Genomic DNA, 26397 nt, shown 5'->3' on the forward strand with positions numbered 1-26397 from the left:
CCGGGCTGCGTTTCCATGGTAATGGGACAAGGCCTGAGCTCTGTTGTTAGTCCAGGCTGCATTTCCATGGTAACAGGACTAGGCTAAGGCCACCCTGTGTTTCCATGGTAACAGGACTAGGCCTAAGCGCTACTGTTAGTCCAGGCTTCGTTTCCATGGTAACAGGATTAGGCCCGGCACTACTGCAAGGCCAGGCTGTGTTTCCATGGTAACAAGATCAAGCCAGAGTCCTCACTACAGTCCAGGCCGTGTTTCCATGGTAACTGCACTAGGCCTGAGCAGTATTCTGACACCAGGCCATGTTTCCATGGTAACAGAGCTAGGCTAGGTACTGCTGCAAGGCCAGGCTACATTTCCTGATAACAGGACAAGGCCTGAACCTTCACAGTGCGATCAGACTGTTTCCATGGTAACAGGTGTAGGTGAAGTCCTACTGTGAGGCCAGGCTTGCATTTCCATGGTAACGGGACTAGGCCTGAGCTCTGTTGTGAGGCCAGGCTGCGTTTCCATGGTAACGGGACTAGGCCTAAGCCCTTACCACAAGGCCAGGCTGTGTTTCCATGGTAACAGGACTAGGCCTGAGCCCTTACCACAAGGCCAGGCTGTGTTTCCATGGTAACGGGACTAGGCCTGAGCCCTTACCACAAGGCCAGGCTGTGTTTCCATGGCAATGGGAGCAGCCTGAGCCCTCACTTGAGATCAGGCTGCATTTCCATGGTAACGGGAGCAGGCCTAAGCCCTGACTGCAAGGCCAGGCTGTGTTTCCATGGTAACAGGACTAGGCCTGACCCCGACTGCAAGGCCTGGCTGTGTTTCCATGGTAACAGGAGCAGGTCTGAGCTTTATTGCAAGGCCAGGCTGCATTTCCATGGTAACGGGACTAGGCCAGAGCCCCCAAATCAGGCCTCGCCCCCTTTTGGGGGGGGCCGGGACCCCCCCAAAGCTGTTCTCCCCCCAGGGGGGGTCCCTGGGGGCGGCAGTTTGGGGGGTGGGGCCCCCTGGGCGCCCCTCCCCCCCGACCAGCATGTCTGCATGTCCGACCCGCCGGTATTTATTGTAATATGCAAAAAAACCCCAAAACCCCTGAATCAACCCAAACCTTTATCGGGGTCCCCCCCTCCCCCAACCCCCGCTCCATCCCCCTTCCCCCCTCCCCAGCGCGGCGGGAGCCTTATGCAATGACTCCTATGCAAATGAGATGCTAATGAGGACTAATTGCTCCCTGGCCGCTCTCCCTCCCCCCTCCCCCCCCAATTCGCTGCATGTTTGGGGGGGGCCCCCCCTCGCCTCGTGCTTTTTTGGGGGGAGGGTCTCCAGCCCCTCCCCCCCCGGGCTGCGCTGTAACGAGCTCCCCCCCCCCTTTAATTACTATTTATTAACACCTCATGAATATTCATGACCCCCCCTCCCTCCCCTGGGATCGGTGCAATCCCCCCTCCCCCCCCATCTCCGGGGTTTGTTTTTTTTGGGGGGGGGGCGCGCCCCCCGTTTTGGGGGGGGTCTCTGACTCAGGAAGGGGGGGGGAGGGGCTGTGCCAAACGGGGGGGCCCCGGGGGGGGGGTGTTGGGGGAGGGGCGGGGGCCCCGCGGGGGTGGGGGAGGGGCGGGGGGGGAGGGGCTCAGAGCTATTTTTTCACGCGGGGAATTGAACGGCCCGCGAAATAAAAAGTGACAAAAAAAAGAAAAAAAAAAAAGAAACGAAAAAGGTGGAAATGGCCTTAAAATGGGGGAGGGGACTGGGGGAGGGGATTGGGGGAGGGTCCCGGGTGGGTGGCACCGCGGTGTCCCCTCCCTTGTCCCTCCTGTGTGCCCAGTGTCCCCTCCCGTGTCCCTCTGTCCCTTCTGGTGTCCCCTCCCCTCTGTCCCCTCTGTCCCCTCTACCCTCTGGTGTCCCCTCCCGTGTCCCCCCTGTCCCCTCCCCTGTCCCCTCTGTCCCCTCGCGTGTCCCGTGTTCCCTCCCCAGTGTCCCCTCCCTCATCCCTTCTGTCCCCTTTGTCCCCTCCCGTGTCCCCTCCCCTCTGTCCCCGGTGTCCCCTCCCCCCTCCCCTCCGGTGTCCCTCTGTCCCCTCCGGTGTCCCTCTGTCCCCGGTGTCCCCTCCCTCGTCCCTTCTGTCCCCTTCGTCCCCTCCCGTGTCCCCTCCCCTGTCCCCTCCCGTGTCCCTCTGTCCCCGCCGTGTCCGTCTGTCCGGCTGCAGCAGGAATAGAAAAGCTCTTTATTGGATGGGCAGGGCTGGGACAGGGGGGGGACAGGGACATTGTGGGGACAGGGACATTGGGGGGGGTGACAGGGACATGGGGACATCATGGGGGGACAGGGACATTGGGGGGGTGACAGGAACGGGGTGACAGGGACATGGGGACATGGGGGAGTGACAGGGACACGAGGGAGTGGCAGGGGGGACATTGTGGGGGGACAGGGACATCGTGGGGGGACAGGGACGGGGGACATGGGGACATTGGGGACACAGGGACATTGTGAGGGGGGACAGAGGGACATTGGGGACAAGGGGGCAGTGACAGGGACAGGGGGTGACAGGGACATATGGGGGGACACAGGGACATATGGGGGGACACAGGGACATGGGGGACACAGGGACATCATGGGAGTGACAGGGACGTGAGGGGGTGACAAGGGGGGGTGACAAGGGACAGAGCAGGGGAGGGGCCGCGGGTGGCCCCGGTGTCACAGTCGCGGTGTGGCGATGTCACAGTGTCACCAATGTCACCGATGTCACGGCGTCACCGATATCGCGGTGTCACCGTCACTCACAGTTTCGTCTCCCCCCTCCCTTCCCCCCCCAATTAATTAATTAATTAATTATTCATTAATTAAAAACGTTATCAGCAGCAGCAGCAGCGGGGCGGGGGAGGGGGCGGCCTTGGGGACACGGGGACAGCGGATGGTGCCAGCCCATCCCCCACGGCACAGGAGGGGACAGGAGCGTCCCCAACGCCCGCGCGGCTCGGGGGGGTCACAGTGTCACCCACGGGGTCACGGTGTCACCCTCGGGGTCACAGGGTCACAGTGTCACCCACGGGGTCACCCACGGGGTCACGGTGTCACCCTCGGGGTCACGGTGTCACCCTCGGGGTCACCTGTGGGGTCACAGTGTCACCCACAGGGTCACGGTGTCACCGTGTCACCCTCGGGGTCACGGTGTCACCTTAGGGGGTCACGGTGTCACCCTTGGGGTCACCTGTGGGGTCGCAGGGTCACAGTGTCACCCTCGGGATCACAGTGTCACCTGCAGGGTCACCCACAGGGTCACAGTGCCACCCAGAGGGACGTGGTGTCACCCGTGGGGATGTGATGTCACCCGTGGGGACGTGGTGTCACCTATGGGGTCACGGTGTCACCCACAGTGTTGTGATGTCACCAGTGGGGTCACAGTGTCACCCTCAGGGTCACAGTGTCACCCACAGGGACGTGGTGTCACCCACAGGGTCACAGTGTCACCAATACGGTCACAGTGTCACCCACAGTGTTGTGGTGTCACCGATGGGGTCACAGTGTCACCCACAGGGTCACAGTGTCACCCACAGTGTTGTGGTGTCACCCGTGGGGACCGGCATTGGTTGGTGTCACCTCAGGGTCACAGTATCACCAATACAGTCACGGTGTCACCCACAGTGTTCTGGTGTCACCCGTGGGGACAGCCATTGGTTGGTGTCACCCTCAGGGTCACAGTGTCACCCACAAGGACGTGGTGTCACTCATTGGTGTCACCCACAGGGTCACAGTGTCACCAATACGGTCACAGTGTCACCAATGGGGTCACAGTGTCACCCACAGTGTTGTGGTGTCACTGATGGGGTCACGGTGTCACCCACAGTGTTCTGGTGTCACTGATGGGGACAGCCATTGGTTGGTGTCACCCACAGGGTCACAGTGTCACCAATACGGTCACGGTGTCACCCACAGTGTTGTGGTGTCACCCATGGGGACAGCCATTGGTTGGTGTCACCTGTGGGGACAGGGACACCCCGAGCTGTCCCCTGGGCTTTGTTGGTGGCCCTGGTGTCACCCTTGGGGACAGGGCTCATGTTCATGGTGGCACTTTAGGGACGAGGGGACAAAACGTGACCTCAGCGGGGACCTGTCCTTGTCCCCAGCAGTGACACCGTGGGGACTGTCCCCCTCATTGTCACCTTGGTGTCACCTCAGTGCCACCGAGCTGTCCTTGTCCTCACAGTGTCACCTCCTTGTCACCGTTGTCCTCGTTGTCACTCGGTGCCACCGGGACCTGTCCTTGTCCTCCTGGTGTCACCGCACAGGGACCCGTCCGTGTCCCCATTGTCACCACGAGTGCCACCACTCCTTGTCCTCGCTGCCACCAGGACATGTCCTGGTCCCTGCCGGTGTCACCACGGGGTCCTGGTGGCTGCCACTCCATGGGGGACGCGTCCTTGTCCCTGCTGTCCTTGCCAGTGTCACCCGGGTGACCTCTTCCTCCTCCTCGGTGTCACTACAGGGACCCTCCGTGTCCGTGTCCGTGTCCTTGTCCCCGTGGGTGCCTCGCTGTCCCCGCTGTCCCATCAGGTGCCACCCGCCGTGTCCGTGTCCTCGCTGGTGTCACCTCAGGAGCCGGGGGGGCCCCTCCGTGTCCTCAGTGTCACCGCAGGGGCCACCAGAGCGTCCCAAGGGCTGTGGGGGTGTCCCCGGGGTGTCCCCAAGGTGTCCCCAGGGCTGTGGGCGTGTCCAGGGGTGTCCCCAGGAGTGTCCCAGGGGTGTCCCCGAGGTGTCCCTGCTGTCCCAGGGGTGTCCCCAGGGGTGTCCCCACTGTCCCCTCTCTCCCATGGGTGTCCCGCTGGGTGTCCCACTGGGTGTCCCTTTTGTCCTGGCGATGTCCAGGTGTCCCCAGTTTGTCCCCTCTGTCCCAGGGGTGTCCCCAGGGGATCTGGGAGTGTCCCCAGGGGATCTGGGAGTGTCCCCAGGGCTGTCCCCTCTGTCCCAGGGGTGTCCCCAGTGGTGTCCCCAGGGCTGTCCCCTCTCTCCCCGGGCTGTCCCAGGGGTGTCCCCTCTGTCCCAGGGGTGTCCCCTCGGTGTCCCCCTCGGTGTCCCCCCTCCCCCCCCCTCCCCCGGTCATACCTCGGACTCGAGGCTGGAGAAGTGGGCGGAGCCTCTGCGGGCCCCCAGCGGCTCCGCCCCCCCGCGCCCCCCCCCCGCAGCTGTGGTGTGGGGGGGGTGGGGGAGGGGAGGGAGCCCCGCCTCGGGGGGAGGGGCCATGGGGGGGATGGGGGGGGTGATGGGGGTGGGGGTGGTGATGGGGGGAGGGTCCCCAGAGCCCCCCCCCACCCCAGAGCCCCCCCCAGGCCCCTCCTCCCCCCTCCCCCCCCCCACGCGCTCAGGTCCTCGAGGCTGCGCGAGGCCGGGGGGGGGGCGGCGCGCGCAGGGGGGGGCCGTGCCGGCGGTGGGGCGGGGGGAGGGGCGCGCCCCAAAACCCCCCCCAGGGACCCCCCCCCCCAATAGCCGGAATGGTGGTGGGGGGGGCGGGGGGGGTCCCCATCCCTGCCCCTCCCCCCCCCAGTCCCGGAGCCGCTCGGCCGAGCAGCTGCGGCAGCGGGGGGGGAGGGGCGCGTAGTGCGGGGGGGGAGGAGGGGGGGGGGACCCCAAAAACTCCAGGCTGCCCCAGCCCCCCCCCCAGGCCCGTAACCCCCCCCAGGGACCCCCCCCGCCCCCCCCCCCCAGTTTCTCGGCCGACCAGCAGCGCCCCGGGGGGGGGTGCGGGGGGAGGGGTCCCCGCTCTCGGCCCCCCCGCACGGTGCAGAAATAGGGGGGGGAGGGGCAGGAGGGGGTGGGGGTGGGGCGGGGAGCACCAGCACGGGGGGTGGTGCGGGGGGGGCGGGGGGGTCTGCGGGGGCGGGGGAGGGGCGGGGGGGGGGAGGGGCGGGGCTCGCACCCCTCCGAGTCCGAGTCGGAGATGTCGGGGTACAGCGCGGGGGGCGGGGCCAGGTGGGGGGGGGCCGTGCCCCGCCCGGCACAGGTGAGGGTGGGGGCGGGGCCTCAGCAGGGGCTGAGCCTCGGGGTCCCCTCCCCCCCCCCCAGCCCGGGGGGGGCCGGCGCGGGGCGGGGGGGCGCGGGGGGGCTCCGCTCGTCCTCGTAGCTCAGGCGCGCGTACGCGAACGGGGGCTCGGGCTCGTCCCGGGGCGCCCCCCCCGCTCCGAGGGGCTCGTAGTGCCCGCGGGGGGGGGCGCGGCGCGGCCAGGGGGGGGTGAAGGCGTCCGGGGGGGTCGAGGGGGGGTAGCGGGGGGGGGGCGGGGAGCGGGACCCCCCCCGGCCCGGCCGAGGCCCTGGGGCTCGATGGGGCCGTAGAAGCGATGGAAGGAATCGGGGGGGCCCCCCCGGCGCGAGGAGGGGGGGGGGGGAGGGGGCGCCAGCGCTCGGGGGGGGGGCGGCGGTCGCGGGGGGGGGGTGGGGGTGGGGAGGGAGGGGGGCGTGGGGGGAGGGGCGGGCGCGCAGGGGGCGCGCGCAGGGCGTGGGGGGGGGGCGTGGGGGGGTCCTCGGCGCTGCAGCAGCTGTACATGCCCTGGGGGGGAGGGGACACACAGGGGACATTGGGGACATTGTGGGGGGGCAGTGGGTGTCCCCACCCTGTGCCCTGATGTCCCCCAATGTCCCCGTGTCCCCTCCAGGAAGCTCTGTGTCCCTCCATGGCCCTTGGCCCACCACTGTCCCCAATGTCCCCACATTGCCCCACACGTCCCCCCGCTGTCCCCACACCCCCAGTGTCCCCAATCCCCCCAAATGTCCCCCCAATCCCCCCCACATCCCCAATGTTCCTGATGTCCCCAATGTCCCCAAGTCCTCAATCCCCCCAGTGTCCCCACGTCCCCCCAATGTCCCCAATCCCCACAATCCCCCGATGTCCCCAATGTCCCAAACACCCCCAATGTCCCCAGTGCCCCCAATGCTCCCAGTGTTCCCAATGTCCCCCATGCCCTGCATATCCCCAATGTCCCCATGACCCCCAATGTCCCAAATGTCCCCAATATATCCCAATGTCCCCCAATGTCCCTGATGCCCCCAGTGTCCCCCATGCCCTGCATATCCCCAATGTCCCCAATGTCCCAAACACCCCCAATGTCCCCTCATATCCCCAATATTCCCAATGTCCCCAAGCCCCCCCAATGTCCCCAGTCTCCCCAATGTCCCCAATCCCCCAATCTCCCCAATGTCCCCAATGCCCCCCATGCACCCCATATCCCCAATATCCCAATGCCCCCCAATGCCCCAATGTCCCCAATGTCCCCAATCCCCCTGATGTCCCCGATGTCCCCAATGTCCCCAATGTCCCCAATGCCCCCAATCCCCCTGATGTCCCCGCTGTCCCCGATGTCCCCAATCCCCCCAAACATCCCCAATGTCCCCGCTGTCCCCGATGTCCCCGTACCCTGCTGATGGCCAGCAGGCAGCGCAGCCGCCCAGGTGTGCCCAGGTGCCTCAGTTTCCAGTGCACCAGGTGCTCCCAGGCGAACACGAGCAGGCTCAGCCCCATGGCCACCAGCAGCATGTAGAACACCCCGGCCATGTTGTCGATGTCCAGCTTGCTGCTCATCACCTCCAGCTTCTCCTGGTGGCAGATCCCCGACAGCCAGAGCCGCTCCAGCATCTCGATCTCGTCTGGGGTGGGGCAGCCACGGGGTCAGGGGGGCATCTTGGGGGGGTCTGGGGGCGTTTCAGGGGGTTTGGAGGCATCTCAGAGGGGTTAGGAGCTATCTCGGGGGGGTTTGGGGGCATCTCAGGGGGGTTTGGAGACATCTCAGAGGGCTTTGGGATAATCTCAGAGGTGTTTGGAGGCATCTCGGGGGGTTTGGAGGCATCTCAGGGGGGTTTTGGAGGCATCTCAGAGGTGTTTGGGGACATCTCAGGGGGGTTTGGAGGAACTCTTTGGGTCTTAGAGGGGTTCCCAGAGCTCCTAGAGAAGTTCCTTGGGGGTTTGAGGGCATCTTGGGGGGTTTGGGGGCATCTCAGAGGGGTTTGGAGGCATCTTGCAGGGGTTTGAAGGCATCTCAGGGGGTTTGGAGGCATCTCAAGGGGGTTTAGTGTCATCCTGGGGGCTTTGAAGCTCATCCTGCTGGGATTAGGGGGTGGCTTTAGGGCCTGGGGGTCATCTCAGGGGGTTTGGGGGCATCTGGGGGGCTTTGAAGGCCATCTTGGAGGGTTTGAGGGTCATCTTAGGAGGTTGAGGGGTCATTTTAAGGTGTTAGAAGGTCCAAAACCCCTCCAGGACACCCAAATCCCCCCCAAACCCACCGTCCCCCAGGAGCTGGAGCAGGGCCAGGTCCACGGGGCGTTTCCAGCGGGATCCCCGCTGCAGGGCGATGCCGTAGGGACCCCAAATCCCCCCAAAACCACCCCAAAAACGCCCTAAAGACCCCCCAAATCCCCCCCAAACCCACCGTCCCCCAGGAGCTGGAGCAGGGCCAGGTCCACGGGGCATTTCCAGCGGGATCCCCTCTGCAGGGCGATGCCATAGGGACCCCAAATCCCCCAAATCCCCCAAAAACGCCCTAAAGACCCCCCAAATCCCCCCCAAACCCACCGTCCCCCAGGAGCTGGAGCAGGGCCAGGTCCACGGGGCGTTTCCAGCGGGATCCCCGCTGCAGGGCGATGCCGTAGGGACCCCAAATCCCCCAAATCCCCCAAAAACGCCCTAAAGACCCCCCAAATCCCCCCAAACCCACCGTCCCCCAGGAGCTGGAGCAGGGCCAGGTCCACGGGGCGTTTCCAGCGGGATCCCCTCTGCAGGGCGATGCCGTAGCCGGTGGAGGCAAAGACCTTCCCCGAGCCGATGGTGACGAGCTTGCAGCCCTCCTCCTTGCGGGCCATGTAGTTCAGCACGGCCGCGTCATAGATGAAGGCGTCCAGCTTGCTGCGGGGCACGCCCACCGGCCTAAGCCACGCCCACTGCGCGGAAACCCCGCCCACAGCACATAGAGCCCGCCCACAGCATCACCTGTGTGCTAAACCCGGCCCCTATGCCCCGCCCACAGCCTGAAGGCCACGCCTATGCACACCAGGCTCCGCCCATGACAGCTAAACCCCACCCACAGCCTCACCTGTGCACTAAGCCCCACCCACAGGACCTGCCACGGTGACATCAATCCCCACAAACCCCGCCCATCACATACAGACCACGCCCACATTATTGAAACCACGCCCTGTCAGCTAAGCCCCACCCACCGATTGTTAACCTGCATTCAAGCCACGCCCACAGAGACACACCCATTGCATAAATTATACAAAGCCGCGCCCATTCACAATCTGGCTCCTCCCACTCCCATAAATCCCCACCCCCTCAAGCCCCTCCCCTTCATCCAAGGCCCCTCCTCTATTTGGTTCTGTCCATCCTATGCCACGCCCACACCAAGCCACGCCCATCTGCCACAAACCCCTCCCCCTCCCAGGCTCCTCCCATCCCAGACCACGCCCCCAGACCCTGCCCCATTTCTCCCCTCTCCCCCATTATTTTCCCCATTATTTCCCCCATTTTCCCCAATTTCTCCCCATTTTCCCCATTCTTCCCCCGTACCCCATTTTTCCCCTGTTATTCCCGCCCATACCCCATTTCCCCCATTTTCCCCATTTCTCCCCGATTTACCCCCATTTTTCCACATTTCCCCCATTTTCCCCATTTCTCCCCCATTTCCCCCCCATTTTCCCCATTTCTCCCCCAATTCTCCCCCATTTCCCCCCATTTCCCCCCCATTCTCCCCCATTTTTCCCATTTCCCCCGGTTTTTACCCCGTTTTGAGGTGCTGCAGCGCGTCCTCCACGCCGCGCTGGTTGTAGCGCACCATGTAGCTGTGCATGGCCGGGTAATTGCTGCGGATGTTCTTCTCCGTGGAGCCGTTGGGCACCGTCCCGAACTTCAGAGGGGGGTACTGCTCCTGGGGCCGCTGGAACTGCACCCCAAAAACACCAAAAATCACCTCAGGAACCCCAAAAATTACATCAGAAACCCCAAAAATCCATGGGAACACTCAACAACACACTTGGGTCAAGAGGGACCCAAAAACACCACCATGAACTTCAGAGGGGGGTGCTGCTCATGGGGCCGCTGGAACTGCACCCCAAAAACCCCAAAAACCACCTCAGAAACCCCAAAAATTAACGGGAATGGGTAAAAAACCACCTGAGCTGAGAGGGACCCAAAAACATCCACCAAAGACACAAAAGTGACACCACAGCCCCAAGAACATCTCATGAACTTCAGAGGGGGGTGCTGCTCCTGGGGCTGCTGGAACTGCACCCCAAAAACACCAAAAATTGCATCAGGAACCCCCAAAATCACATCAGGAACCCCAAAAATCCATGGGAACACTCAACAACACACTTGGGTCAAGAGGGACCCAAAAACACCACCATGAACTTCAGAGCGGGGTGCTGCTCATGGGGCTGCTGGAACTGCACCCCAAAAACCCCAAAAATCACATCAGGAACCCCAAAAATCTCATCGGAAACCCCAAAAATTAACGGGAATGGGTAAAAAACCACCTGAGCTAAGAGGGACCCAAAAACATCCACCAAAGACACAAAAGTGACACCACAGCCCCAAGAACATCTCCTGAACTTCAGAGCGGGGTGCTGCTCCTGGGGCTGCTGGAACTGCACCCCAAAAACCCCAAAAATTACATCAGAAACCCAAAAAATCTCATCAGGAACCCCAAAAATTACATCAGAAACCCCAAAATTCACTTCAGAAACCCCAAAAATCCTTGGGAATGGGCAAAAAACCACCTGGGCCACCAAACGCCCAAAAGTGACAACGAGTGACCCTCCTGGTGTCCCCCCAGTGTCTCCCCAGTGTCCCCTGCTGTCCCCTGCTGTCACCTCCTGATGTCCCCCTGGTCTGCCCCCAATGTCCCCCTGGTTTCCTCTCGATGTCCTACTGCTCTCCCCGCCATGTCCCTGTGGTGTCCCACCTGATATCCCCCCAGTGTCCCCTCGGTGTCCTCTCGGTGTCCCCCTGGTTTTCCCCACAATGTCCCCTCGGTGTCCCCACAATGTCCCCTCACTGTCCCCACAATGTCCCCTTGGTGTCCCCACAATGTCCCCTCGGTGTCCCCACAATGTCCCCTCACTGTCCCCACAATGTCTCCCTGGTGTCCCCCAGTGTCCCCCTGATGTCCCTCTGGTGTCCCCCCAATGTCCTCCTGGTCTCCCCCTGACGTCTCCTTGATGTCCCCCTGGTTTCCCCACCGTGTCCCTGTGGTGTCCCCCCAGTGTCCCCACTGTGTCCCCACTGTGTCCCCCATGGTGTCCCCCTGATATCCCCATGGTGTCCCCCCGATGTCACCTCAATGTCCTCCTGATGTCCCCCCGGTGTCCCCCCGGTGTCCCCTTGTGTCACCTTGCGGTCGCTGAGGCCGGACACGGTGTCCACGTACTCCTCCTGGATCATGAACGCCGCCAGGTTGGCCGTGTAGCTGGCGAGGAAGATGACGGCGAAGAAGGCCCAGACCAGCACCATGATCTTGCTGGTGGTGCCCTTGGGGTTCTCCACCGGCACCGAGTTGTTGAACACCAGCGCCCACAGCAGCCAGATGGACTTGCCGATGGTGAAGGTGGAGCCACCCGCGCCTGGGGGGACAGGGGACATGGGGACAGGGTCACCTGGGGTCACCTGGGGTCACCTGGGGTCACACAGAGTCACCAAGGGACAGGGGACACCATGGGGACACACAGGGACAGGGGACACCATGGGGGACACCAGCGCCCACAGCAGCCAGATGGACACACCAATGGTGAAGGTGGAGCCACCTGCACCTGGAGGGACAGGGGACACGAGGACAGGGTCACCTGGGGACACCTGGGGACAGGGGACACCATGGGGACACACAGGTGACACCAACAGCAGCCAATAGATTTGTCACTGGTGAACATGGAGCTCCGCAGTCCTGGGGGACACCAGGGGTCACCTGGGGACACTGAGGGGTCACTTGGGGACACTGGGGGTCACTTGAGGACATTGGGGACACCCAGGGACAGGGGACACCAGGAGGGTCACAAGGGGACACAAAGGGACAAGGAGATGCCATCAACGCCCAGAGCATCTGATGGATTTGTCACTGGTGAATGTGGAGCTCCCCAGCCCTGGGGGACACCTGGGGACACCAGGGGGTGACACGGGGACAGAGGGACACTGGGAGGGTCACAAGGGGACACGAGGGGACCCCATCAACGCCCAGAGCAGCCGATGGATTTGTCACTGGTGAATGTGGAGCTCCCCAGCCCTGGGAGACACCTGGGGACACTGAGGGTCACCTGGGGACACCTGGGGGTGACACAGGGACACTGAGGGACACCTGGGGGTGACACAGGGACAGGGGGACACTCACGCTGGCCGCTGGCCAGGCTCCGGTTGTAGCCCACGGGGCTGAAGTACTCGAAGATGAAGACGGTGACGGCCACCACGGTGAGACACATGACGAACATCATCACCCACACGGCCGGGCTGTACGGCTCTGCGGGGACATCGGGGACATTGGGGACATCGGGGACATCGGGGACATTGGGGACATCAGGGGACATTGGGGACATGGGGACACATGGAGACACATGAGGAACATCATCACCCACACGGCCGGGCTGTACGGCTCTGCGGGGACATCGGGGACATTGGGGACATGGAGGGACATGGGGATACACAGTGAGACACATGAGGAACATCATCACCCACACAGCCGGGCTGTACGGCTCTGAGGGGACATTGGGGACACTGGGGACATGGGGGGGATCCCAGTTGGGGTTTGTGGGTCCCACTTGGGTTTTGGGGTTCCCAGTTGAGTTTTGAGGGATCCCAGTTGGGTTCTGATGGATCCCAGTTGGGTTTTACAGATCCCAGTTGGGTTTTGGGGGATCCCAGTTGGGTTTGGGAGATCCCAGTTGGGTTTTACAGATCCCAGTTGGGATTCTGGGGATCCCAGTTGGGTTTTACAGATCCCAGTTGGGTTTTGTGGATCCCAGTTGGGATTTTGGGGCCCCTTTGGGGTACCCAGGAAGGCGGAGGCGGACACGGGGCCATTGCTGCGGGACACCATCACGCTGATCCCAGTTGGGATTGGGGGATCCCAGTTGGGATTTGGGATCCTGGTTGGGTTTTAGAGGATCCCAGTTGGGATTTGGGGGATCCCAGTTGGGATTTGTGGATCCCAGTTGGGTTTGGGGGCTCCCGGTTGGGATTGGAGGAACCCAGTTGGGATTCTGGGGATCCCAGTCAGGATTTTGGGCTATCCAATCAGGATTTGGGGTTTTTGGGGTACCCAATCAGGATTAGGAGTTTTTGGGGTACCCAGGAAGGCGGAGGGGGACACGGTGCCATTGCTCCTGGACACCAGCACGCTGATCCCAGTTGGGATTGGGGGATCCCAGTTGGGATTCTGGGGATCCCAGTCAGGATTTTGGGCTACCCAATCAGGATTTGGGGTTTTTGGGGTACCCAGGAAGGCGGAGGGGGACACGGTGCCGTTGCTCCTGGACACCATCACGCTGATCCTGGTTGGGATTGGGGGATTCCAGTTGGGATTTTGGAGATCCCAGTTGGGTTCTGCAGATCCCAGTTGGGATTTTGGAGATCCTAACCAGGATTTGGAGTTTTTGGGGTCCCTTTGGGGTTTTTGGGGTACCCAGGAAGGCGGAGGGGGACACGGTGCCGTTGCTCCTGGACACCATCACGCTGATGCCGGTCTCCACGAAGGGCACGGAGAAGTCGATGATCTCGGAGCGCTCCTCGTTGATGGTCAAGGAGCCGATGGCCATGTCCGCGCGCCGGTAAAACACCTGGGCGGGGCAGGGCGTGGCCAGGGGGGCGTGGCCGGAGGGGGTGTGGTCAGGTGAGACATTTTTTGGATGCCCTATGCCCTCCCCAGCCCCCTCTTGGTTGCCCTCCCTGGGGGTCTCTCCCCAGCCCCAATAACCACGGGGTATCCATGGTGGATTCTGGGGTATTTTTGGGGTGCACAGGGGTATTTTTGGGGCACAAAGGGATATTTTTGAGGTGTGGGGATTTATTTTTGGGGTGTGGGGATTTATTTTTGGGGGTCTCACCTTCCCCCATGCCCCCCTTGGTTGCCTTCCCTGGGAGTCTCTCCCCAGCCCCAATAACCACGGGGTGTCCATGGTGGGTTTGGGGTATTTTGGGGCACAGAGGGATATTTTTGGGGTACATGGAGGTGTTTTTGGGGTCCCACCTCCCTTCTTGACCCTCCCTGGGGGTCTCTCCCCACCCCCCATCCCCAAAGGGTATCCATGGTGGGTTCTGGGGTATTATTGGGGTACAGAGGGATATTTTTTGGGGTACAGAAGGGTATTTTTGGGGCACAGGGAGGTGTTTTTGGGGTCCCACCTCGCCCACCATGCCGTTCCAGACGCCGTCGATCTTCTTGCCGTGCTTGCCGTTGGTGACCAGGTACAGGTCGTAGGTGAAGCCCAGGGCCCGCGCCAGGCGCTTCAGGATGTCGATGCAGAAACCTTTGCAGCACTTCTTCTCAAAGGGCGGGGGGCTGCAGGGGACCCCAAAAGTGGTGGGGACACCCCCGGGGTCTTGGGGACACCCCCAGGGTCTTGGGGACACCCCCAGAATGAGGACAACCCCATGGCAGCAGGAACAAACCCAGGGTGTTGGGGACAGCCCCAAGGTCCTGGGGTCACCCCCGGGGTCTTGAGGACACCCCCAAGGTCATGGGGACACCCCCAGACTGCTGGGGACACCCCCAGACTGCTGGGGACAGCCCCAGAGTCTTGGGGACACCCCCAAAGTGGTGGGGACACCCCCAGGGTCTTGGGGACACTCCCAGGGTCCTGGGGACACCCCCAGGCTGCTGGGGACACCCTCAAAGTGGTGGGGACACCCCCAAGTTGGTGGGGACATCCCCAAGCTTCTGGGGACACCCCCAAAATGGTGGGGACACCCCCAAGGTGGTTGGGACAACCCTCAGTGTCTTGGGGACACCCCCAGGTGTCCCCACGGTGTCCCCGCGGTGTCCCCACCTGGCGGTGCGGTTGAGCTGGCGCCGGCAGGGCACGGAGTCGCGGATGCAGGTGCCGGTGGCGGGGTCGATGTTCTCCACGATGACAAAGGGACGCTCCTCCAGCGTGGCCACCGTCAGGTGCCGCCCGTCCTCCACGGGCTGCAGGAACCGCCCGTAGCGCGACCACACCGGGTACTTGAGCCTCAGCACCTGCTGCTCCCAGCTGCCCACCTGGAGGGGACATTTGGGGACATGTGGGGACACGTGGGGACAAGGCCAAGGTGTCACCATTGACAGTGTGACCACACCAGGTACTTGAGCCTCAGCACCTGCTGCTCCCAGCTGCCCACCTGGGGACACGTGGGGACACATGGGGACAGGTCATTGTGTCACCATGATGGGATGTCACCACCTACAATGCCACCACCTACAATGTTACCACCCCAGGTACTTGAGCCTCAGCACCTGCTGCTCCCAGCTGCCCACCGGGGGACATTTGGGGACACGTGGGGACACCCAGAGGGTGACAGGCCAAGGTGTCATCATGATGGGATGTCACCACAGCAAGGGTCACTGCTAGGGACAATGACAGTGGGTAACAGGCAGAGGAAATGTCACTGTGCCAGAGTGTCACCTTTGGGGACAATGATGCCATCGCCATGGTAGGGAAATGGTGAGGAAGAGGACAAGGTGTCACCATGATGGGACATTCCTGCTGGGGACAATGACAGGATCACCTTGGTGGGACCCCAGCCAAGGTGTCACCGTGACAGGGCAGGAGGCCAAGCCGTGTCTCCATCACTGCCAGGTGTCCCCGTCACTGCGCAGGTGTCACCGTCACTGCCCAGGTGTTACCGCCACCCCCGGGTGCCACGTTATTGTTGTGACAACACAGCGTGACAGTGGCGTGAGGGGCGGGACAGTGAGGAGCAGATGGCACCAAGCCCTGGGGACGCTGTGGTGGCATTGTCACCGTGCCTGGAACTCCAGCACTGAGCAGACGGGCGCCCTGGGGACACCCCTGTCCCCAAGGTGACACCCCTGTCCCCAGGGTGACACTCACCACCTCCCAGGTGCGCTCCTTGTTGAGGGAGATGACGACCAGCGAGGGGTTCACCAGGTACCCGTCCTCGTTGAAGGAGAAATCCTTCTGTCCCCACGTGATGTTCATGAAGTACCTGCCCAGCATGACCCAAGAGTGTCTGGGGTCACCTGGATGTCCCCAACATGACCCAAGAGTGTCTGGGGTCACCTGGATGTCCCCAGCATGACCCAGAGAGTGTCTGGGGTCACCTGGATGTCCCCAACATGACCCAGAGTGTGTCTAGGGTCATCTGAATGTCCCCAACCTGATCCCGAGCATGTCTAGGGTCACCTGAATGTCCCCAAATGGATCTAGAGCCACCCAACTGTCCCCAACCCAACCAAACCCCAGTCACAACCACGTCTAGGGTCATCCAACTGTCCCCAACCCAGCTGTCCCCAACCATGCCTAGAGCCACCTGAATGTCCCCAACCCAACTGTCCCCAGCCTAACCCAAACCATGTCTAGAGCCATCTAAATGTCCCCAACCCAACTGTCCCCAAACATGTCTAGAGCCACCTGAATGTCCCCAGTCCAACTGTCCCCAACCCAACTGTCCCCAACCTAACCCCAATCACATCTAGAGCCACCACTACCCTCCCACCACCCCCAAACCCCACCTGCCACCCCCCCAGCAGTGCCACCTGTGCAGGTTGTCGTTGATCTGGGTGACATTGGGCGCGCGGCAGTCGTTGTTGAACTGTCCCCAACCTAACCCCAACCCCACCTGCCACCACCCCAGCAGTGCCACCTGTGCAGGTTGTCTGTGGTTGATCTGGGTGACGTTGGGCGCGCGGCAGTCGTTGAACTGTCCCCAACCTAACCCCAACCCCACCTGCCACCACCCCAGCAGTGCCACCCCCTCCAGAAGTGCCACCTGTGCAGGTTGTCTGTGGTTGGTCTGGATGACGTTGGGCGCGCGGCAGTCGTTGAACTGTCCCCAACCTAACCCCAGCCCCACCTGCCACCACCCCAGCAGTGCCACCCCACCCCAGAAGCGCCACCTGTGCAGGTTGTCGTTGATCTGGGTGACGTTGGGCGCGCGGCAGTCGTTGAACTGTCCCCAACCCAACCCCAGCCCCACCTGCCACCACCCCAGCAGTGCCACCCCACCCCAGAAGCGCCACCTGTGCAGGTTGTCTGTTGTTGATCTGGGTGACATTGGGCGCGCGGCAGTCGTTGTTGAACTGTCCCCAACCCAACCCCAGCCCCACCTGCCACCCTCCAGCAGTGCCACCCCACCCCAGCAGTGCCACCTGTGCAGGTTGTCGTTGATCTGGGTGACATTGGGCGCGCGGCAGTCGTTGTTGAACTCGGGGATGAAGCCGTAGTCGCGCAGCAGCGCCTCGGCGCCCTTGGCCACGATGGCCACGCCGTTGTGCACGCGGTGCTGCAGGTCGTCGCGCCAGCCGGCCGACAGCACGGCGAACAGCCCGGCGGGCACGTGCTCGGGCAGCTGCTCGCTTCCCCCCAGGTTGGTGCCCACCACGAACCAGATGTAGCCGGGCCCGGTGAGGCCGGCGTCGCGCGCGGCGCGGAACACGGCCTCGGCCTCGTCGCGCGAGCAGTAGAGCAGCCGGATCTGCGCCGAGACCTCGCGCAGCTGCCGGCGCGTCCGGGCGCCCTCGGGGTCGTCGGTGAGGTTCAGGGTGACCACGCCGCGGTGCTCCCAGCCGATGAAGCTGCTGTCGGTCAGCACCTCCACGTAGTCCACAAAGTCCTCGTAGCCTGGCAGCAGCGTGGTGACCACGGCGAAGGCCGTCCAGTCGTACTCCTCCAGCACCTCGAAGATCACCTGGAGCTGCTGCTCCGTGGAGGAGCCCAGCTGCAGGAAGGTGGAGCCCTTCTCCTGTGGGCGTGGCAGGGTGGGGGACACAGGGTGGGGACAGTCACGTTGGGGACAGTTGGGTCACGCCAGACGTGGTTGGGGTTGGGGACAGTTGGGTTGGGGACAGTCACGTTGGGGACAGTTGGGTCACGCCAGATGTGGCTGGGGTTGGGGACAGTTGGGTTGAGGATGGTCGGGTGGGGCTGGAAGGTGGTTGGGGACAGCTGGGTGGATCTGCAGGGATGTTTGGGTGACACTGGACACGGTTGGGGCCTGGGGACAGTTGGGTTGGGGACAGTCACGTTGGGGACAGTTGGGTCACACCAGGGTTAGCGACAGTTGGGTTGAGGATGGTTGGGTGGGGCTGGAACGTGTTTGGGGTTTGGGGACCACAGGGTTGGGGACAGCTGGGTGGATCTACAAGGATGTTTGGGTGACACTGGACACAGCTGTGGCTTGGGGACAGTTGGGCTGGGGACATTCACGCTGGGGACAGTTGGGTCACACCAGACGTGGTTGGGGTTAGGGACAGTTGAGGGTTGAGGATGGTCGGGTGTTGGGGTTTGGGGACCACGGGGTTGGGGACAGTTGGGTGGATCTACACGTGGCTGGGGATGTTTGGGTGACACTGGACATGGTTGGGGCCTGGGGACAGTCGGGTTGGGGACATTCAGGTGGCTCTAGACACGGTTGGGGTTGGGTTGGGGACAGCTGGGTGACACAAGACATGGCTGGGGTTGTGTTGGGTGGCTCTGGACACAGCTGGGGACAGTTGGGTGCCCCTAGACAGGGCTGGGGACATTCAGGTGCCCCTAGACACGGTTGGGGTTGGGTTGGGGACAGCTGGGTGACACAAGACATGGCTGGGGTTGTGTTGGGTGGCTCTGGACACAGCTGGGGACAGTTGGGTGCCCCTAGACAGGGCTGGGGTTGCCGACAGTTGGGTTGAGCGCAGCTGATTGGTTCCAGCTCCATCTGGGGACACTCGGCTGTCCCTAAACCCACTCGGGGTCACCTCGGGGGGCGTCACCTTGGGCGTGAGGACGATGGCGGAGCCGCCGTTGACACCGATGATGGGCACGGAGGTCTGGGCCGAGATGAAGTCCAGGATCTGCGCCACGGCCTCAGAGCGCGTGTCGTCCTCGAAGACGACGCCGTGGATGCGCAGCGAGCTCAGCACGTCGCACAGCCGCACGATCAGGCTGCGCGGGTTGGTGTCGTTCAGCACCACCCCCACGGGGTTCACGTCCAAGGAGAAGTTCCGGAAGGTTCCGGGCGCCAGGCGGGGCCCAGCGGGGCCGTAGGAGGCTCCGCTCAGGATCACGGCCACGTTGAGCGTCCGGCGCGGCGCCGCCGGCGGCTCCAGGAAGGGGCTGGCGCAGGCCAGGGCCAGGGCGAGCAGCATCCTGCCGGCGGGGACGGGGAGCGGGACCACCGGGGGGCTCATGGTGCCACCACCGCTGCGCCCTGCGGGGACACCAGTGACCAGCAGTGACCAACAGTAACCACCAGTGCTCACCAGTACCCACCAGTGAACACCAGTGACCAGCAGTGACCACCAGTGACCACCAGTGCTCACCAGTAACCATCAGTGCTCACCAGTAACTAGCAGTGACCAGCAGTGACCACCAGTGCTCACCAGTACCCACCAGTGACCACCAGTGCTCACCAGTGACCACCTGTAATCACCAGTACCCACCAGTGAGCACCAGTGACCAGCAGTGACCACCAGTAACCACCTGTAATCACCAGTAACCACCAGTGAGCACCACTACCCACCAGTGCCCACCAGTGCCCATCAGTAACCACCAGTGTGCACCAGTGACCACCTGTACCCACCAGTGCCCACCAGTGACCACCAGTGCCCATCAGTAACCACCAGTGAGCACCAGTAACCACCGGTACCCACCAGTGCCCACCATTGACCACCGGTGAGCACCTGTGACCACCAGTGCCCACCAGGGCCAGGGCAAGCAGCATCCTGCCAGCAGGGACGGGCACGGGGACCGGGGGGCTCATGGTGCCACCACCGCTGTGCCCTGAAGGGACACCAGTACCCACCAGTCACAACCAGTAACCACCGGTGACCACCAGTGACCACCAGTAACCACCAGTGCTCACCAGTAACCACCAGTGAGCACCTGTACCCACCAGTGACCACCAGCAACCACCCATGACCATCAGTGCCCACCAGTACCCATCAGTGAGCACCAGTACCCACCAATGCCCACCAGTAACCACCAGGGTCCACCAGCACCTACCAGTGTCCAACAATGCTCACCAATGCCCACCAGTAACCACCAGTACCCACCAGTGCCCACCAGTAACCACCAGTACCCACTAGTAACCTGCCAGCACCAGGGGAGGGGGGAAATGGTGATAATGGTGCCCACCAGTGCCCACCAGTAACCACCAGTAACCCACCGTGCCCACCAGTAAGCACCAGCAACAGAAGAGGGTCAGGCATGGAGATATTGGTGCCTACCAGTAACCACCAGTGCCCACCAGTGCCCACCAGTGCCCACCAGCAGCAGGGGAGGGTCAGACACGGAGATATCAGTGCCCACCAGTAACCACCAGTAACCCCAGTAACAGCCCAGCACAAAACCCAGTCACTGTCCCCAAAGCAGCAGGGACAAACCCCCCTCGCTGTCCCCAGGATGGGGACACACACACACACACAAATCTGTCACCGTCCCCAAAACACTGGGGACAAACCCCTGTCACCGTCCCCATGGCAACGAGGTGACAAACTGCTTTGTCCCCAAAGCAGCGGGGACAAACTTGTGTCACTGTCCCCACAGCGCTGGGGTGACAAACCTGTGCTGGTGGGTGACAAACTCCTGGCACTGTGCCCAAAACAGCAGGGGACAAAGCCCTGTCACCATCCCCAAAACAGCAGGTGACAAACGTCTGTCACTGTCCCCAAAACAGGGGGACAAAGCCCTGTCACCGTCCCCAAAACAGCAGGGGACAAAGCCTTGTCACCATCCCCAAAACAGCAGGTGACAAACGTCTGTCACTGTCCCCAAAACAGGGGGACAAAGCCCTGTCACCATCCCCAAAACAGCAGGTGACAAACGTCTGTCACTGTCCCCAGAACATGGGGACAAAGCCCTGTCACCGTCCCCAAAACAGCAGGTGACAAACCCCTGTCACTGTCACCAAAACAACGGGGACAAAGCCCTGTCACCGTCCCCAAACCAGCAGGAACAAACCGGTGCCAGCGGGTGACAAACCTGTGTCATTGTCCCCAGAACAGCAGGGACAAACCCGTGCCAGGAGGTGACAAACCCCTGTCACCATCATCCCAAAAAGCAGCAGGAGGGTGACAAACCCCTGTCCCCATCCCCACACCAGCGAGGACAAACTGTCCCCGTGCCGGAGGGGGACACAACCCCCCGTGTCATTGTCCCCACACCCCCATGTCACTGTCCCCACAGCCCCTGTGTCACTGTCCCCACACCCCCCGTGTCACTGTCCCCACACCCCCATGTCACTGTCCCCACAGCCCCTGTGTCACTGTCCCCACAGCCCCTGTGTCACTGTCCCCACACCCCCATGTCACTGTCCCCACACCCCCCGTGTCACTGTCCCCACAGCCCCTGTGTCACTGTCCCCACACCCCCCATGTCACTGTCCCCACACCCCCCCTGTGTCATTGTCCCCACAGCCCCCATGTCACTGTCCCCACAGCCCCTGTGTCACTGTCCCCACACCCCCCGTGTCACTGTCCCCACAGCCCCTGTGTCATTGTCCCCATGCCGGCAGCAGACAAAGCTGTGTCACCGTCCCCGTGACGACGGGGTGACAATTCAATGTCCTCACCCCCCTCCGTGTCCCCCCCAGGTGCCACCGGCCGTGTCCCCCTCCTGTTCCCTCCGTGTCCCCAGCCCCGGTGCCACCCCCTGTGTCCCCTCCGTGTCCCCTCCGGGTCCTACCTGGCCCAAGCTCCTCTCGGGGGGGCTCTGCCTCATCTCGGCCGGGAGGGACAACACGGAGAGGACACCGGGGGGGGGGTTGGGGACACTGGGGGGGTTGGGGACACACACGGGGGGGGTTTGGGTTGGTGGCAGCACCTGGGGGAGGAGGGGACAGTGAGGGGGGGAGGTCCAGCCCTTCTATCCCCCCCTGATCCTCCCTCCAAAAGCCCCAAATGTCCCCAAAATGTCCCCAAAATGTCGGATCCCCCCCGCCCCCAGCTCTCAACTCCCATCCCAGTTTACCCAGTTGGTTCATCCTGGGCCCCCCAGGCCATTTCCAGTTCACCCAGTTGGATCCCAGTACCCCCAGTGCCACTCTGACACCCCCCAGCTGGATCCCAGTTCCTCCGAGTGCCCCAAACTGGTCCCCAGTGCCCTCCCAGTTAAACTCCAGCATCTCCCAGTCCTCCCTCCCCTCCCATTCCACAGCCCCGAGCTGGGTCCCAGCTCCTCCCAGTCCCTCCCAGTATCCCCCATTCCACCCCAAATCCCTCCCAGTCCCTCCCAGTATCCCCCATTCCACCCCAAATCCCTCCCAGTCCCTCCCAGTATCCCCCATTCCACCCCAAATCCCTCCCAGTCCCTCCAAATCCCATTCAAGGCCCCCCAGCTGGATCCCAGTTTATCCCAGTTCCCCTCCCATCCCTTCCCAGTGCCTCACAGTGAGACCCCAGCACTCCCCAGTCCCTCCCAGTCCCATTCTAGCCCCCCCCAGCTGCCCCCAGTCCCTCCCAGTTCCCCCCTCTCCCTTTCCAGTCCCTCCCAGTTCCCCCCTCTCCCTTTCCAGTCCCTCCCAGTTTCCCCCTCTCCCATTCCAGTCCCTCCCAGTTCCCCCCTCTCCCATTCCCTCCCTCCCAGTCCCTCCCAGTTGGCCCCAGCCCCTTCCATTCCTCATTCAGCTCTCCCCATTCCCCCCATCCCAATCCTCCCAGTCCCTCCCAGTCCACCCAAACTGGTTTCCAGCTCCCTCTCCATCCCTTCCCAGTTCCTCCCAGTCCACCCAGACTGGTTCCCAGTTCCCTCTCCATCCCCTCTCAGCTCCCCAATTCCATCCCAGTTCCCCCCAGTCCCCCAAACTGGTTCCCAGTTCCTTCTCCATCCCCTCCCAGTCCCCCCAGTCCCTCCCAGTCCCCCAAACTGGTTCCCAGTTCCTTCTCCATCCCCTCCCAGTCCCCCCAGTCCCTCCCAGTCCCCCAAACTGGTTCCCAGCTCCCTCCCCATCCCCTCCCAGCCCCCCCCCCCCAGTCCCCTGCAACGAGACCCCGGCACCTCCTATTCCCCCCCCAAACCCTCCCAGTCCCCCCCAGTTGGACCCCGACCCCCCCAACTGGGCACCATCTCCCCCCCACACCCCCTCCCAGCCCTCCCAGTGCCTCCCAGTCCCTCCCAGTGCCTCCCAGTGCCTCCCAGTCCGGCCCCGCCGCTCCCCCCCCCCGCCCTGCAGCACCCGCTGCCGCTCGCAGAATACTAATAGGGCAGGCGGGCGGTGCGGCGGGGCCGCCTGTCTGTCCGTCCGTCTGTCCGTCTGTCTGTCCCCGTGTCCTGCTGGCTGTCCCCGTGTCTGTCTGTCCCTGCCCCCCCACTCCCCGGGGGTATCGGGGTGTCCCAGCCCGCGGGGAAAGGGAAGGGGGGGGGGGGTTTGGGGGGTTGTAGGGTGGGGGGCTGTGGTGGTTTTGGGGTGTCAGGGTGTTGTCGGGGTGTTGTCGGGGTGTTTTCGGGGTGTTGGGGGGTGTTGTTGGGGTAGTTTTGGGGTGTTGTTGGCTTTTTTAGGGGTGTCGGAAAGGGTTGGGGGTGTCGGGGGGGTTCGGGGGTGTCGAGGGGTGTTGAGGGGCGCCAAGGAGATTGGGGTTGTTTGGGGGTGTCAGGGAGGTCTTGGGGTGTTGCTGTTGGGGTGTTGCTGTTGGGGTGTTTGTGGAGGGGCTCTGTGGGTTCTTGGGGGATTTTCTGGCGTTTGGGGGTGCCAGGGAGCTGTGGGGGGGGTCTCGAGGGTTGGGGTCTATGGGGGGGATATCAGGGATGGTTTTGGACGTTGGAAAATGCGGGGAGGGGGGGTCTCAGGGGGTGTTGGGGTCCCAGAGGATATCGGGGTCCCAGGGGATGTCCCCAAGGGGTCTTGGGGGGTCCCAGGGGGTCTGGAGCGGGGGGTGCTGGAGGGTCCTGAGAGGGTCTCAGGGTGACGGGGGGGGGGGGGTCTGTGAGGTGTTGGGGGTCCCGGGGGGGGTCAGAGAGCTGGGGGGGGGGGGGGGCAGGGGGTGGTGTCGAGGCTCTGTCAGGTTGGTGGGGGTGCAGGATGGGGGGCAGGGGTCCCGGGGGGCTCTGTGGGGGGACAGTCACGGGGTCAGAGCATTGAGGGGGGGTCCTGGGGGGCTTGTGAGGAGCTCCCGGGGGGGGCTGTGGGGGTCTCCAGGGAGAGCGGGGGGGGGGGTCCTTCGGTCCCGGGTGGTCCCGGGGGGGTTCTCAGGGGGGTCTGTCGGGTGGTCCCGGGGGTGGGCGAGGGGGGCTCCGTGGGGAGGGGTCTCCGGCCGGCGCTCACCTCTCACACTCCCCGCCGCATCCCCGCCGCTGCCGCCGCCGGTCACTGGGACACACCGGCCCGGCCCCGCCCCCTGCGGTACCGGCCCCGCCCCTTCTCGGTACCGACTCCGCCCCTCCTGGTATCGGCCCCGCCCTTCCCGGTACTGGCCACACACCCTGCGGTATCGGCCCCGCCCCTCCCGGTACCGGCCCCCCTCCTGATATTGACCACGCCCCTCTCGTTATCGGCCACGCCCCTCCCGGTACTGACCACGCCCCCTCCCGGTACCGCCGAGGGAGGGGCGCAGGACGGGCTGACCCCCCCCCTTTCCCGAGCCTGTCGCCATATCGCGACAGAGACCGGCAGCCCCCCCCATCCCCTCAATGCACCCCCCAATGCCTCTGAAAGGCCCCCAAAGACCCCAATCCCCCCCCAGTTATCCCAAAGCTCTCAGCACCCCCAAATTCCCCCCAGAGCCCCCTCCCAGTTATCCCAGTTATTCTTTGGGGTACCCCCAGACACTCGCAGCCCCCTCTGGAGACTCTGGGGGAGTTATGGGGCGGCTGTTGGGGTGTGGGGCAGGCTTGGGGGCTGTGGGGCAGGAGGGGCGACTGGGGGGCAGCTTTATGGTGGCCACAGGGACGCTTCAGGGGATGGGGACACGGACAGCTGGGGGAACAGGGACGGGCCGTTGCCTCAGGCCAGGTGGCAGCTGGGGACAGGGACAGGTGAGCCAGGGACAGTTGGTGGCCCAGGTACAGGCAGTGGGACAGGACCAGCTGGTGGCTGCTGGGGACAGGCGGGAGGAGGACAGGGCCAGGCCACGCCTGGCTGCCCCCGCGGCCATGCGCTAATGAATCGCGTTAATCACCTGTCCAGCAGCTGCTTCCAGTCCAGAGCCACGCTTGGGTGACTGCGACATCAGCGGGGAGGGAAAAGGGACACGGTGGGGACCGCAGCCCTGCCGTGGTGGAGATCCCCACGGTGGGATAAGGGGAGGTGCGTGAGGGAAATGGGGACCCCCCGCCATGATGGCGCCCTCAGCGTGAGGGGACGGGAATGAGGGAAGCCCCCCATGACCAAACCTCAGAACCAGGGGCTCACCCACCACTGGAGAGCCTCATATTGAGGTCCAGAGGGGTCCTGAGGGAGGTCTGGGGGTTTCTGAGGGAGGTTTGGAGGGTCCCGAGGAGTCTCTCCCTCCTCCATCCCTCGCTCCCCTCAGCGCTTTTCCCGCCCTTTTACTTCCTCTGATTGGCCGCGCCCTCAGCGAGGCTCCGCCCCCTGCCTCGCGCGGCTTTGGGGTGGGGGCGTGGCCTACGGGGAGGGGCCGTGCCCATGGGCGCCCTATAGAGACCCATAGAGACCCTATAGAGACCCATAGAGACCTATAGCGCCCTATAGCAGACTCCAGCACCTCACAGCATGCTCGTAGCGCCCCCTATGGCACCCTGCAGTGCTCTGCTGAGCTATGGGGACCTGTAACACCTCGCAGTGACCTATAGTGCCATATAGAGACCTACAGTGCCCTATAGAGATCCTCACAGCCCCATAAGGACCCATTACAACCCCCCTATAGACAGCCCTAGAGACCCCATATGATCCTGCAGCACCCTATAGACACCCTATAGACCCCATATGATCCTATAGACCCCCCCCATAGACTCCCCTATAGACGCCATATGATCCTATAGATGCCCTATAGAGACCCCTACAGACACTCCTATAGACAACCCTATAGACCCCATGTGATCCTATAGACACCCCTATAAAGACCCCTATAGAGACCCCTACAGACCCCCCTACAGATCGGCCTATAGACGCCCCTATAGACCGCCTTATAGACCCCCCTATAGACACCCCTATGGACACCCCTATGGACACCCCTATAGACAGCCCTATGGACACCCCATAGACCCCCCTATAGACCCCATATGATTCTATAGACCCCCCTATAGACGCCCCTATAGATCCCTATAGAGGCCCCTATAGACCTCATATAATCCTATAGACCC

General features: G+C 63.2%; 1 protein-coding gene across 1 annotated transcript; it reads right to left on the reverse strand.

Moving 5' to 3' along the window:
- Positions 1-5082: 5082 nt before the first annotated feature.
- Positions 5083-24542, reverse strand: GRIN2D (glutamate ionotropic receptor NMDA type subunit 2D). The gene is made up of 15 exons (XM_077193233.1): positions 24401-24542; positions 21826-21963; positions 18915-19351; positions 17313-17905; positions 16036-16150; positions 14992-15203; positions 14348-14504; positions 13629-13782; positions 12342-12467; positions 11354-11583; positions 9745-9905; positions 8685-8872; positions 7391-7620; positions 5647-6526; positions 5083-5168 (listed from the first exon to the last, which is right to left on the reverse strand). The coding sequence occupies exons 3-15, from the start codon at positions 19329-19331 to the stop codon at positions 5083-5085; spliced, it is 3549 nt and encodes a 1182-aa protein (XP_077049348.1). The 5' UTR covers positions 19332-19351; positions 21826-21963; positions 24401-24542.
- Positions 24543-26397: the final 1855 nt, after the last annotated feature.

The sequence above is a fragment of the Agelaius phoeniceus genome, chromosome 37 (genome assembly GCF_051311805.1).
Source record: "Agelaius phoeniceus isolate bAgePho1 chromosome 37, bAgePho1.hap1, whole genome shotgun sequence".
NCBI lineage: Eukaryota > Metazoa > Chordata > Aves > Passeriformes > Icteridae > Agelaius > Agelaius phoeniceus.